Source organism: Panthera tigris, chromosome A1 (genome assembly GCF_018350195.1).
Source record: "Panthera tigris isolate Pti1 chromosome A1, P.tigris_Pti1_mat1.1, whole genome shotgun sequence".
In the NCBI taxonomy this organism is placed as follows: Eukaryota; Metazoa; Chordata; class Mammalia; order Carnivora; family Felidae; genus Panthera; species Panthera tigris.
Window position 1 is genome coordinate 35,588,154 of NC_056660.1, and position 14,676 is coordinate 35,602,829.

The window sequence follows — 14,676 nt, forward strand, 5'->3', positions numbered from 1 at the left end:
AAATGAGGACATTGAGATACAGAAAAATAAACGACTACCTAAGAACACACAGCTAATAAGGTTGGCCTAGGATTTAAACCCAGAGTCCCTATTCACAATGTCTATAAAACACTGCCTTCAAATGCATAAAGATGTAAGCAGAGTTACTCTTTCAAGAACCCTGGGGACATACAATTTAATGAATATTGACACAATATTTCTGAATAGTATATTCAAATATGTACACAAGAATGTATACAAAATTATTATTTTAAAACCCTCCAACCAACCATATTTTTTTAAGGAAATAGTTAAAAAGAAAAAGTCATAGTTAGAGACCATGAAATACCACATAAGAATCTAAAACTGGTACATGATGAAAATAAAAATCTCCAAAACATATTTTTTATAATGAAAAAGTTTCAGAATAGTTTTTTTCTAAATGTTCATATGAACACGCACACGTTTGTGAGTACAAAGAAACAGGATTGGAAATCCAACAAAATGTTAAAAATAATTTTGTATTCTGTGTGGAATGCAGTGAGTTAGTGAGATACAAGGAACTTCCACATTGTATTCACTATTTTTATATGTTATTTGAATGTTTTACAACAAGAATATTAGGGTATATTTTAAAACAAGGCATTTTTAATGCAGGGAAATATGCATAAACTTCCTACAACATTTTTTTTTTGATTAAAAAAAAATGGAGGTCTCTACTGCAAAAAGTTTAAAAGCCCTGCCCTACAGTGACACCAAATGGTGGCAGTTCAAAATACAGTACACAAACACGACATTTGTTCAATTCAACCTTCCTATGAAAGATTTGATCCCTTTGAAGAACAGGCAGCTTAACGGAATTAAATAATATGGAGACATATACTCGAAAACCTAGAATTTTTAATCAAAGAAAGTCTACTGCACTAAGTTTCAAATGCAAATTTTTAGGCATTTTTCCAAACTTCAACTAAGCCTCTGATCCCATTGAATATTCACATATCTTATTTCTCACACAGTTAAACCATGATAATGTGAGAACAGAGATTTTACCTAATGGTTTACTGATCAAAGAAACAGCAAATATTAAAAAAAAAAAAAAATGTCATGCAACTAAAATCAAGTTCTACTCAATGGGAACCAACTTTTGGTAAATAGGCCATATTTTGGGAGGGGGGGTGAGGTGGTGTTAGGGCTAAAGAGGGAGGGAAGGAAGGAATCCAAGAAAAGAGACGGGCAATTGGTTTAATGAGTGAGAGTTTCTAGGAGATATATTTTCACTTCTTATTGACAGACAATTAAGTTGAATAAAGCATGAGGAAAGGGCACACCAAATAAAAACCACTTTCTCAGCAACAATAAGAGTTTTATCCTGAACCGTCCAGGGAAAAGAATATTTCAAATTAGGCACATCAGTCAGTACTCCGTGTCCTCTGCCCAGAACCTAAACCAACAAATAGAATCAGCATGCCAACTGTCTCATTCATTTCAAGTTACACAAAAAGACACAGATATAGACTACCTCCCAGAGAACTCCTTTAAAATACCATTTGACTAGAATCTTCAGTCTCTCAGCATTAAATGACAACTTTTTTCAGATTTGGGGTGGGATATTACTTTTCCTACGCCAAAATCTCTCGGAAAACAAAGGACATGGTAGTATAATATAATCGGCTACAAAAAACAAATCAATTCTACCATTAAACTATTAGGACCTGAATTCACAGCACCGGAGATCAATTCCAAAAGGTACCAGCCCACCAAATGCCACCACTGTGATGATCACAACTAGACTACAGTGCACAGACAAGGCCAGCTCTTGAACACCTAAGAACTGTCCTGCTCAAACTGGCCAATGTCCAAGTCATAAGGATTGCAAAGAAAACTAGTTCGGGAAGATTCTGAATTATTAAAATAATAGATGAGTGACTAAACCCTTAGTAGCAGCATAAAAGGACCTGTATCTAGTATTCATTCATTAAAAAACTTTTTTTTTTTTTTTAAGGAATCGAGATAGTGTCTGCATTAAAAATTTTTGCTTCCAATTTCAAGGGAGAAATAAAGAGCATATGAAACACTATATTATTGGAAACCTGGAGGGAATACAAACATGGTTTAGTGATTGAAAGAAAGCTTCAAGGACATACAATTTCATGAATATTGACACAGTATTTCTCAATAGTCTATTTGTATACCACACACTATATAGGACATAGAGTCCTGAAAAGTTGTATCCAAGTAATACATGACAAAAGTAAAAGATATTTCTAATTTATGTGTTATATCTTATATATTCTAATTGGTCTTTAATTGACACTGGTTACCAGGCATTTTGGGTGTGTTACTTTTGTACATTCCCTTTCTACCAAAGAGAAAATAATGTAAGCAAATTCCAATCTCCTGGTGGGGCAGATTTTTGCTTATTGTTTTACCTAATTCTTGAGTGGAATTAAAGTTGATTATATAATGCAAACAACTATGGTGATTTCATAGTGTCAAATTCCTATCTTTGTTGAAATGGAACACACCTTTCTGAGAATTCTAAAATTCACATGAATTACATTAATAAATTTATATAATTGGATAAAAGAAAAAGTTAAACTGACAAGTAGTGTAACTGTAGAGTTTCAAGTGATTTTGCTAAATTGAAAACAATGTAGAAATCAACCGTTACAGAACCTGAAGATGATACAGAGCTGAAAGTAAGCCTATCTTTGGTGAAAACAAATGAAAAGGCAAGAATTGGCCCTATTGGGGGTACAAAGATTACCCTAACCTATGACTACCCTTGTTTTTGATATGGTGATGATTTTTAGGTGGAAATGATTACTACTTTAAATCTAAGTTTAGTCAGTAAGTAAATGCTCTTCTATGAAATCAAAGTCATGTAGGAATCTGCAGTTCAGTTTACTCGGGAGTTAATAGCCCATCTTCACTACAAACATGTTTATTACTTATAAAATAAAACAGTATAATGAGAATCATAGAAATAAACATGATAATTATAATCAGTTTCCTGAAACTACCAAACTATCATATTACTTATGTAATCTTGATAAATTGAAAACATATCGCTATTTAAAGAACTAGCAAACAATATTGAGCTTTTAATCCAGAAAGAACTAAAATCTGCAGGCATTCCACACTATTATACAATTTTGCCCATCATGTTTTTTGGTAATTCTGCAGTATTGTTTGGAACTTTAAGCAGGTTTCTCCCCCTTTGGGCAGGGGGGAAGTATCTAAGAAGTAAAGGGAGACATATTAGGAATGGTAAAAAGCTGAAAGAAGGTAAAGTTGAAGAACATTACAATTTGACGATGCACACACACAGACACACACTCCATACTATATATATTATTGTTTTTTCCTGTCAACTTTCTCCTTTCTTCACTAAAGCAATTATGTTTTATTTTATTTTTTTTTAATTTTTTTTTTAACGTTTATTTATTTTTGAGACAGAGACAGAGCATGAACAGGGGAGGGGCAGAGAGAGAGGGAGACACAGAATCCGAAACAGGCTCCAAGCTGTCAGCACAGAGCCCGACGCGGGGCTTGAACTCACGAACTGTGAGATCATGACCTGAGCTGAAGTCGGACGCTTAACCGACCAAGCCACCCAGGCGCCCCAAAGCAATTATGTTTTAAAACATTAGTACCACACAAACTAGAATGTACAACAATGGGTTCAAGAACATTCACAATCAACATATAATAAAACACTGTTCATAATGTCTCTAGCAGATGTTTTTCAATACCATTACTCTTTCAACATTAAATTCCAGTTTCAGTCAGGTATGACCTGGCATGGAATGTGTAGATTCAAGGTCAAGTTTGAGTTGACATGTCCTAAAATGGAAGTGGTCTATCTCTGTCTTAAAATCAAAACTATAACCTCTGGCACTAATATCTGGAAATATAATTGCTATATTTAAATTTCTGGCCCCTACGAGAATACTGCTTGTAAATCATGGCTCTTTGATGTGAACTCCATATTTTCAAAGGCGGACATAACCTGCCTATTTTAAAATAACTGCAAGTTTGAGCTCATTCTTCTGTGAAAATCACTAAAACGTGAGAAGAGTTTTACATTTTTCCTGTGATGATATGCAATGTAAAAAGTTACTTGCTACATAGACATTTTCATTTAAGCTTATATGTGTTTCAGATTTAATGTGAATAGGAAATATTTTTATATTATAATTTTACATTATATAATTTCCTTCAAGAGTCAAAAAAGTTGGGCCAAAAAAAAAAAAAAGCCCCAAAATTCTGCATAGTCTGTGGTTAAAAATGTAATGCAAATTCTCCCTTACTTACTTATACCCAATGGAAGACATTGCAGGTAGAGCATCAAATATGGAGCAAAAGAAAAACAAAATGATCAGGTAATAGAATATAAAGCAAACAAGGAAATACAGAAAAGAGAAAAGAAGAAAATGGTACCCTAGAGAACTGGGTTTAAAAAAAAAGTTTTTTGTTTTTTTTTTGGTAAAGAAAATAAGTTAAAAGTTTTATAATAAAAATTGTAAGACTATGTATAGGAAAAACCCCGCCTTTTTCTTCCCCTTATGTGTGCTAAGCAGAGTTTTGTGAACTCAGGGTACAGGAAGGTAGTGCGGGGAGGGCTGAAGACAATAGGTTTATGAAGAAATGGCAGCAGTTTAAGCAGTTTAAGAGCAAATGCCAACAACATGCAAAATACGGTATGCAGTCACAGTCCTTTAGTTAGCCACCTACATCTTCACAATTATATCAAACACAAATTCCATCATGTCCCTGGAGGTTGGTAATAGAACTTCAGATGAAAGGGAAAAAAAATAATCTTACATACAAAGAATCAAAACACTACAGTATCATCATGATGACTGAATGTAACCAACCTCAAAATGATTATGTAATGATAGGAGAAAAGAACAGGAGAAAGCAAGCTCGATAAAAATCTTAATTTTAAGTTGGCAACACAGCTAATATATAGCACTGGCAAGAATTTTCACCTCTGCAGACCCCCAACTTCTATAAATAAAATAGGAGGCTGGAACAAGATGATTATCAAGGTGTCTCAAAGATTTTTTTTTAAAGGTATTCCTTTTTCACCCTTATCACCAAGGAGGAGACTGTACTTCTAATTTCAGAGTCTAACATGGGAGATGAAAGGAAGTGAGTGATTACAACAAGAAACTGATGCTGTTTTTGCAATATGTTGGCTTACGATGCTCCAGCATTAACCATAAATACTCTCGTCAGTCATAGGAGTGCAGTTTTCATCTTACATTTTGACATGAAATTGACAATAACGACAACAAGAAATCAGGTTTATACTTTTTAAAAACTCCTTGGACTTAACTTGTGGCTACAGTTTCAATATACATATTTGAAATCAAAATAATTTCCCATAAATATCCTTAGGTTAAAAAAAAAAAAAAAAAAAAAGCAAGATGGGCTTCAAAGCTTTATGGGACAATCCTGATGTGAAAAGGCCTGACATTTTCTTTCCTGCATTGCCTGGTATAAAGATGCCCACACAGGAGAGTTAACGCCAAAAGACAGTACTTACCACAACAGCAAACTGCTCGGGTTCACATAAGTTGTTATAGTCACTCTTGAACTGAGACAGTGAACTTAACTGTTCTTGATCTGGAAGATGCTTTATTAGGTTCTAAAAATTAAAAACATAAGAAAATATTTTCACTAAATGTGCTTCTTGCACTCTAGATAAATCCATCAATAAACTATTGGAAAGAAACCACTAAAAAAAGTCAGTCTTCAGTTTTATTTCTAGGTGACCTCCCTTATACTCAGCTTTACGCTACATTCTCTGCATCTTGAAAGCAGTCAATTTTCCTCTTTACTCTCTAGAGTTATATATTCAAATCAAGCACTACTGAATGTTTATTTGATTAGCTATATAACTGAGAAAGAAAAACTCCACCTATACCAAAGGAACAGCTTTCTCACCTGGGTAAATGTGATCAATTACATTTCAGATTGAGGGAATTAAATGTCAGATATTCAAGCAAAGCCAAACATATTTTAACGCTTCATCCAGGGTGATAAAAGAAATTATCATATTACTACTAAAAGGCAAGAGAAAGAAATGAAATCCAGAGAACTTTAATGAAAGTGCTTGCAAGATTTAATCAACATGATTACAGTTTTAATAACAAAAATGAAAGTATCTCTAAAATGAAGACAAAGTAACTTTTCTGATGTGGAAGAAAACTTGAAAAGGTACTAAAGACATGGAATGATACACTTTGCAAATAAAAAGCTTCTGAAGAGATCCTTTAGGAATTTAAGTGCCTGTTGCCTTTGGCCTGGATCACCTCCCATCCAGAAACCACAGGCTTACTTGGTTATTCTTGTTCCTTTGTCCATGAACAGTCTTTCCCAAGCCACACACTTAAGGTCAGGCAAACACTCCCAATGAAGACCAAATAAACAAATTTTCTTCCCTGTTATAAAGTAATGATTATACAGTCTTGTGGACAAAGTCTATATAGATCTTCCGTATCAAAATGTAATTGATTTTAACAGTGTCATTACAAATTAGTGTCCTGATATTAAAATTAAGAAAAAGAGTGGTGTTCACAATCCCAAATTTTAGCATCAGTATATTGTCTTCAAGCCCAAAGTCAATACAAGTTATAATTCAGCCTATATCATGCTCTATATATTTATGGGGAAAACGCCCCCAAAGGTGTCATTAGTTAAAGACATTGTTAGAGAATGTTATTTATCAAAGTAGTTAGATCAAAGAAGAAGTTTTGGACTCACTGTGTACCTTTGGACAAAAATTTGGTTGACTGGCCAAAAACAAACAAAAAAAGTGGCAATTTAAGATCATCCCTAACAAAAGTATTTACTATTAATACTACCAACTGAATAAAAACAATGCAAGTAGAGGATTTTTCCATATAAATAGAAATTTCTCTTATTAAAATTGCCTGAAGCCAAAAGACCTGGTTATTTGTGTTTCTTTTAACCATTCTAGCTAACAGCTGGATTGAGTTATTTATAATCAGTCTTCTGAATTTCTTCAGTATCCTTGTAGATGACCATCAAATCCCCTTAAATATTATGAGTTAATATATAATCTTTTATCATGTATTTATTAATTTTTCACTTCTTTATTTTTGCTTTGTAGAGTAATGAAACTATAATGATTTCTAAGAATACAGGCCCAAACTTCCTGTGTTTCTTTACCAAAGTTACCAACCTTCCATAAATCCTAAGGTCCTTTCAGACTAAACCAACTCTTCACAGTTGCCCACATACCCACAGCTTTTCCCTCACAGCTCAGAGTATTACTAGTGCCAGAATAACTGACCTTTGCTACATATTAGTCACAGAGCCCTATTGCCTTTTCTACATCCATACTGTATTCAGTCCTGAAGTACCCTCACCTACACACACACACACACACACACACACACACACACACACACACACACACGTACCCTCACCTCCACACATGCACAGCACTCCCTTAACCCATCATCTAATCTATACCAAAAAAAAAAAAGTCTTGATACAGCCATGTGTACCTTGTATTATAATTTTACACACACACACACACACACACACACACACACACACACACACACACCATTTCACTTGTCAAACTAAATATCCCAGAAAGGCAAAATCGATGTTTAATTGAACCGACCACAATGCCCTGCACATGGGGGGGGGGGGGGGTAATAATAAAATAGATGCTAAATGAACTAATTAATAAAAGACAAATGAAGGCAAACGGGGAGAGAATAAGTTAGAAGGATGACATCAAAAATGACATACTACTGACATCTGGTTATATATGAATGAGTAACTAGATATGCCAAAACAAAATCGTGACTGTGAACATAGCTTACCAAAATGATGATTATTATAAAGTAAGGTTTTCCCTGTACCCTGTGAAAAATAAGCAGTTCTTCACTTTACAATTAGGAACCTATTTTTTTATTTAATTTAAGAGGGGCACCTGGGTGGCTCAGTCAGTTAAGCATCCAGCTTTTGATTTCAGCTCAGGTCATGATCTCATTTTTCGTGAGTTCGAGCCCCATGCGGGAGGTTGGAGATCCAGCATGGGATTCTCTCTCCCCCTATCTCTCTGCCCCTCCCCACTTGGACTCTCCCTCCCTCTCTCTCTCAAAATGAATAAATAAACTGAAATAAATAAAATTAATTTGAGACTTCAAATAGCACGGAATTCTTATTTTTTAATCAGCATATAAATGTCCAAACTAAATTTTTCGATTTTAAATTCCCGAGATGGGTTTTACATGTAGTAGGTGTGGCAGGCAGAACGATGACCTGAACCACACCACTCAAGATGTCCACACCTAATCCCCAAAACTTGTAAAAATATTAGGATATGTGGCAAAGGGAAATTAAGGTTGTTATCAGCTGACTTTAAAATAGGGGAAATTTCCCTAGATTATCAGAACTGCAGAAGGTCCTTAAAGGACCACAAAGGTCCTTAAAAGTGGAAGAGAGAGACAGAACATGGAGCGAGAGGGAGATGTGACCATGGAAAAAAGAAGAGAGTCAATATCCTTTGAAAGTTGAAGAAAAGTGTCCCAAGCCAAGGAATGTGGGAAGCCATGAGGAGCCAGGAAAGATAAAGAAAGGGATTTTTTTTTTTTAAATCCTATAGAAAGGAAGGCAAGCCTGCCAACACCTGGACTTTAGCGCAGTAAGACACATGCCAGATTTCTGTTCAACAGAAATGGAGACTAATAAATTTGTGTTATTTTAAGCTACTGAATTTATGGTGAATTGTTACAGCAGCAATAGAAAACTAATATATTAAGAAAATATATGGAACTGGATGTTCTTTGGACATGAATTTAAAAACGCAAATTTCCCATCTCTACACACAAAATCCACATGAATATCCAAAACATTCGTGTAATCAAGTTAAAAGCTACTCTGTAAAAATTCAATAAATGCATCAAAAAAAAAAAAAATACAAACATGTATGAAGCAGAAAAATTTTCTTTAAGGAGCATGAAATTTACTCCCAACAACAAGGCACATTTACGATCAACAGTTAACAAAGACAAAAACCTAGTAAAAAGAAAGTGCTTAGAGAAAAAAGGCTCAGGGAAGAGTTACTGAATCAGGTGTATATGAGTCTCAGCTACTCACAGCACAAACCTCTACTGGGATTATATCGCAACCACCTTGGGAAGACAAGATAGGAGAAGCAAAACCCAAAACTTTCCAAGATACCATTCATTGATGGATTAAATGTCCAAAATAATTTTAAACATGTGTTCACACTAACAAATAATCTCTGGTTTCTTTTTATTGCTAAAAAGCCATTTTTCTAAGTACATCCACTATAAGAATGAAAGATAGTAAACTGAAGATATTATTCTCTTCCTATATAATTTGTGGTTTGATACTCTGATTTTACAGTTTATCAAGACACGCATTATTGATGTCTTATGTGGAATTCAGCAAATAACTCTGGCACCACGCTAGCATTCCTTAAATAATACTGTGGGTAGACACCATTTAAAAAATCTGGCAGCCTCCTGAATGAATTCAGAATGCTATGCCCACAATTTCTAGTACTCGTAGGAACACAAATGACTCAAGGAAGGGTGGTTAATAAAGGTGACTCTAAATGAAAAGTCCCTCAATCTTCTGCACTGAATCATAATGCAACTTTACAAGGTAAGAGCCTAATAAAAACATATTCTGAAAGGATTATACAAATAAACTTTAAGTCGCATATTACTAACCTTAACTGTAACAAAAACAAAAACATACATGTTGAATTAAACAATTTGCCTTTCAAAAACAGTCATTTAAAATAATTGAAATGTAATCATTTTGATAGCATTATATTTAGTTGCAGTTAAGAAAAGACGCAGAGTTTTATCTCCTGGCAAAGCAGAAGTTATGCTAAAACTAATTATGCAGCAATGATTTTCCAGTTGAATGATTTGGTTTAAGAATTTTGCTTCACTTACAGATTTGTATTTAATGAGAAGCTTGCAATGAAATATTGGAATTTAAGCTCTCTGCCAGTTTGTTTACCTGAATCATAGACTCTGCCAACTGTGTTTCATCCACTTCCAATATCATCATTTTGATTTCCTCATATGGCACCCGAAAAGAGCTCAAGAAGATTGCTAAAAGGGGGAGAAAAAGGTTCATAATGAGTAAGAGAAGAAAAGAATTTGAGATGTAGTTCTATGTATAAAATCAAAAATAATTCATAAAATGAGAGACTTTAAGGATTAAATATAATGACTATGGGAGAAATTTTCATTAGCACATTTTCTACTCTAGTTTTAGAACTAGTATTTAAGCAACAGCCCTTTATTATTATGCTGGTTCCAAAGTTGATTTTTAATGCTTAGTTATTAGCCTATCGCAGGAATGGTGCCAATTTTCATGTGATAAAAAAAAACAAAACTGAAATATATTTGGTACACTATAAAAATATTACATTGGAATGAAAAGAACCATAAAACTCCAATATGCACATATAATTTTTGTCTAAACATGTGTATTATTAGGTTTTATAATATCCTGCAGCTCTACTAAATAGTTCAGAAAAAAATATTTTAAGAAAACTGGCGAGTAGTGCATTTACACTATTGCAAGTTATAATAGCACTTTGCTCTTTAAAAACATTATAGACAATATGCCAGAAAAATAGCCTTTATATGTAACTGAAGCTTGAATACCGAATATTGGAAAACAAATTTTCCTGGGAAACCATACAAATAGATTATATTGGGTAATATATTATTACTGAAAATTCCAACATTATTTACATTTTTTTCTAATATCTCATATGTCTAATATTAAACCACAGTGATCTTCTCAAAAGCTACTGAGGTAAATAAGGATATTTTCATAGTATTAGATTTAATGCTTTTGCCGTTTCCCCCCCTTGATCTACTATTAATGTGTCTCTTCTTCAGTGACAGATGTCACTCTGTGATGTCATACTCAGAACTTGCTACCGCTACCATTTATTTTATATGCTGAACTTATGTCATCTTGTCTGTAGGTCTTTTCACAGACAGTATTTTTTACAAGATTTAGAAAACATGATCTTCTTTTTAAAGGCTATCTTTAGGCTTCCATATACCTGAGGACACCATGTATCATTTACAGATGAACAACATGTTCAACATCAACACCAGCTTCACTGATACATTTCTGAACTCAAATAGTTATAAATAAGGGATAATAGTGCTAGAAATTATGGATGGGTATAATCCTTAGTATACCAACAAATGGAATAAAATATCTAAATGTTATTACAAAACAGATTAATGAATTTACAAAATAAAAACCCTGTAGTAGACGCTGAAAAGCAAAAAATATAGTAACTATATGATCTCAAAGAGGTCATCAGTAAATAATTAATGGAAGAGAACAAAACCTAAATACATACATCATGTACAAAACCAGTTGCTTATGATTGCAGAATTAAATGTAAATATTAACAAAAACATATACTAAAATAAATTTAACATGACAATTTAGCTCCTTTATGGTAAGAGAACATCTTAATCATATAAGTTGTTGGAAAATATGTGAAAAGAGTGATCTCTGACAACATAAAAGGAGAACAAGTCAAAGCACCTTAAACAATTAAAAAATAAGGAAGCTGAGGGGATAAATCTGCCCCAAAAAGCAAAGCATTTTTTTTCTTCATTTAGAATACCCTGAGGTCTAAAAAGGAAAATGAGCAAAACGTATATAACCTTATGGGCACCTGGGTGGCTCAGATTAAACATCTGAGTCTTGATCTTTGCTCAGGTCATCATCTCAAGGTTCATGAGATGTCTCTGACCCTCCCCGCTCATGCTGTCTCTCTCAAAAAATATAATCTTAAAAAATATATGTAACTTTAATTAAAAGAATAAGAGAAAAAAACAAAACTAATAATATGTAATAATATGTTAAACCTTAGGAGTAAGCAAACTGAGAAGGCAAAGTGTTAAAATACACCTGAATTGCAAATTCTGTAGGATTAGTAAGATTAATCAGAATCTTTGAAATTATTAATTCCCTTTGAGAAGCAATAAATTCTACTCAAGAAACCTAGTCTATGGATACAACAAGAAGATATAGAAAAGATTATAACATTTAATACAAAGATCAAAGGATAAAATTACTCTGAGGCATAACACAGTCATGGAGAGAAAGAAAAATTATACTTTTACATATTTCAGCCACTAAGACAAAGTGGAGAGATGCCCTGGAATTATCTACTTCCTCCTCCCGAAAAAGGATATTTTGGATCTCAATCAAGAAATATCCTTAGCATAGCATTAGGTATAGTGCTGTCCAATCATTATGCTGTACAACTGAAACTAATGTAACATTGTGTGTCAGCTATAACTCAAGAATAAAAAAGAAACCCTTGAAATATCTAAAAAATATACATAAGTGTGTGCATGTATTTAAATCTTAAATCCATTTCTGAGCTATCCTTAAAGGAAGGAAAACAGAAATCCTGGGAGAAAAAAATATTCAAGGAAAGATTGAAATAATGGCCAAGGGAAAAAGAAAAAGATTACTAAAAAGAAACAAGATTTGGAGGATTTTTTACTTTTTGAAAGTAAAAAATATATATACACACATACACTAATGACATCGAAAACTCAATGTATCGATTAGATATAATATAAAGAGAAAATTGAGGACATGAAAGACCACAGGCAAAAAAGCAATCCAAAACACAAATTTAAAGAGATGGAAAAATAGTTGATTAAGAGATACAGAAGATAAGTAAAGATACCTTAAAAATGTCTACTTGGATTTACAAAGGGAAATCACAAAAAAGAACAGAGTTGAAAGAAATCTTATCTGAAGAGAAAATGTCAGAATATTCCAGAATTATAAAGAGACACAAATCATCAACAACACGAAGGCCCAACAAATTCCAAATATATTTTTTTTTAAGCCACTCTAGAACCTTGCAAAACACGAGGCATTGGTAAGGTTAGGAAGTAGGAACATTCAGGCATTGATGGTGGAAGAATAAATTGGTACAAACGCTGCCCAGATATATACTTAGAGGCGGAGTCACCTAACTTTTTCTGCTGAGAGTCACATAGCCATTATTTTAGGTTTTCTAAGCTATTCAGGCTCTGTCACAACTACTCAACTGTGCTATTGGAGCACAGAAGCACCCACAGACATTATGTAAACAAATGTCCTGGCTAAGCTCTGGTAGACTGTGTCTTAACAGACAATGGGCAAGATTTAGCCTGAAGGCCATAGTTTGCCACACCTTGCCTTAGTACCACCAAAAATGAAAAACAACACAGAAGTCAATCAAGGGTTAAATGAATAAAGTGTAACAGTCAAAGAATGTGTTAAAAATGGCAATAAAAATGAATATACTACAGCCAGATGCATTAATATGATATGATGCTGTTTATATAAAAGTCAGTCAGTTAAAAACTAAACAGCTTATTTAGGAATATGCACATGGTTGGTAAAACTATAAATAAAAGGAAGGAAATATTTAAACCAAGATTTAAGAGAATGGTAACTTCTCATAGGAAGGGATATAAAATTGGAAAAGGTCATATGTAAGTCTTTAAAGTATGAGTCATGTTCTATTTCTTTAGCTGTAGGTGTTTGATTTATATCATTAAATGTAACATGCATTTTCTATATTCTCTGATAATAGGTCATAACAAAAACAATTAAAATAATTTCAAATGAGTAATATGGAAACAAAATGCATGGGGAAAAAGGGTGGCATACTGTGTGGTAACAGATTAAGCTTAATCAAGTGAGGTCTGGCTCCTGGGAGCTACTCTCAAAAGCCCTGGGAATGTCCTGCCTGATAAGAGTTTCTATGTTTACTGGGGACACTGGGTCACACTAACAGTCTATGCTAATAATGTGAGTTATGGTGGGGATTTTGGGTCACACAGTATTAACCTGTCCTCCCGAGGGTCTGAAAACCAAGGTCAGTCACACAGTTTTGGGTCAGGTTCACCCAAAACCAAGAACCAGTAAAAACATTGGACACCAAGGCTTAAGTGAGCCTCCCTGGTTGGCAATAATCTGTGACTATTATTACACATCATTGCTGGGAGAAGCTAGAGATGTCCATGGGTGAAAATTTCGTGCTCCAAACTCTCCTAGACACCTCCCCATGTGCCTCTTTCCTTGGCTGATTTTAATCTGTACTGTTTGATCATAAATCAAAGAGTTTTCAGTCATTTCTGTGAGTCCTTCCAATAAACCATCATACTTAAGATTGGTCTTGGAGACCCCCAAACTTAACTGGTGTCAGAAGTGAAGGTGGTCGTGGAGATAAAAAAAACAACAAAACTGCAGATAAAAACCTACTATGATCTCACTTGCACATTTATGTAAGTACAATAACAGAAGTAAACATAAATAACACAACATGCATAACTAATATAGTAACAACTATATAAAAAGATAAAAATGTTAACAGAAGGGTTTACTGTGTGAATGGACATCATTTATTCCTTTACTTTCATCTATATTTGTAATTCATTCTCTGCCTTCCAGTATTAATATTCTACAGTTAAAATAACATGCACATTAAACACCTATATCTATAAAGACTGAACAATTTTTTTTATAGTTTATGAATAAGATTTCTGGCAAACATTTGCTCTAAGGGGGAAAAAAAATGACAGAAAAGTTGAAAATGGCCTAATGCATAAC

The 14,676-nt window shown here is 33.7% G+C and overlaps 1 protein-coding gene across 1 annotated transcript in view; it reads right to left on the reverse strand.

The window, feature by feature from the left end:
- Window positions 1-14,676, reverse strand: part of DIAPH3 (diaphanous related formin 3) — a 503,867-nt gene that overhangs the window by 267,023 nt on the left and 222,168 nt on the right. The window contains exons 19-20 of the mRNA XM_015536788.2: window positions 10,030-10,124; window positions 5,534-5,635 (exon numbers count right to left, since the gene is read on the reverse strand). Of these exons, the coding sequence (XP_015392274.2) occupies window positions 5,534-5,635; window positions 10,030-10,124 (197 nt within the window). The remainder of the gene's footprint in view (window positions 1-5,533; window positions 5,636-10,029; window positions 10,125-14,676) is intronic.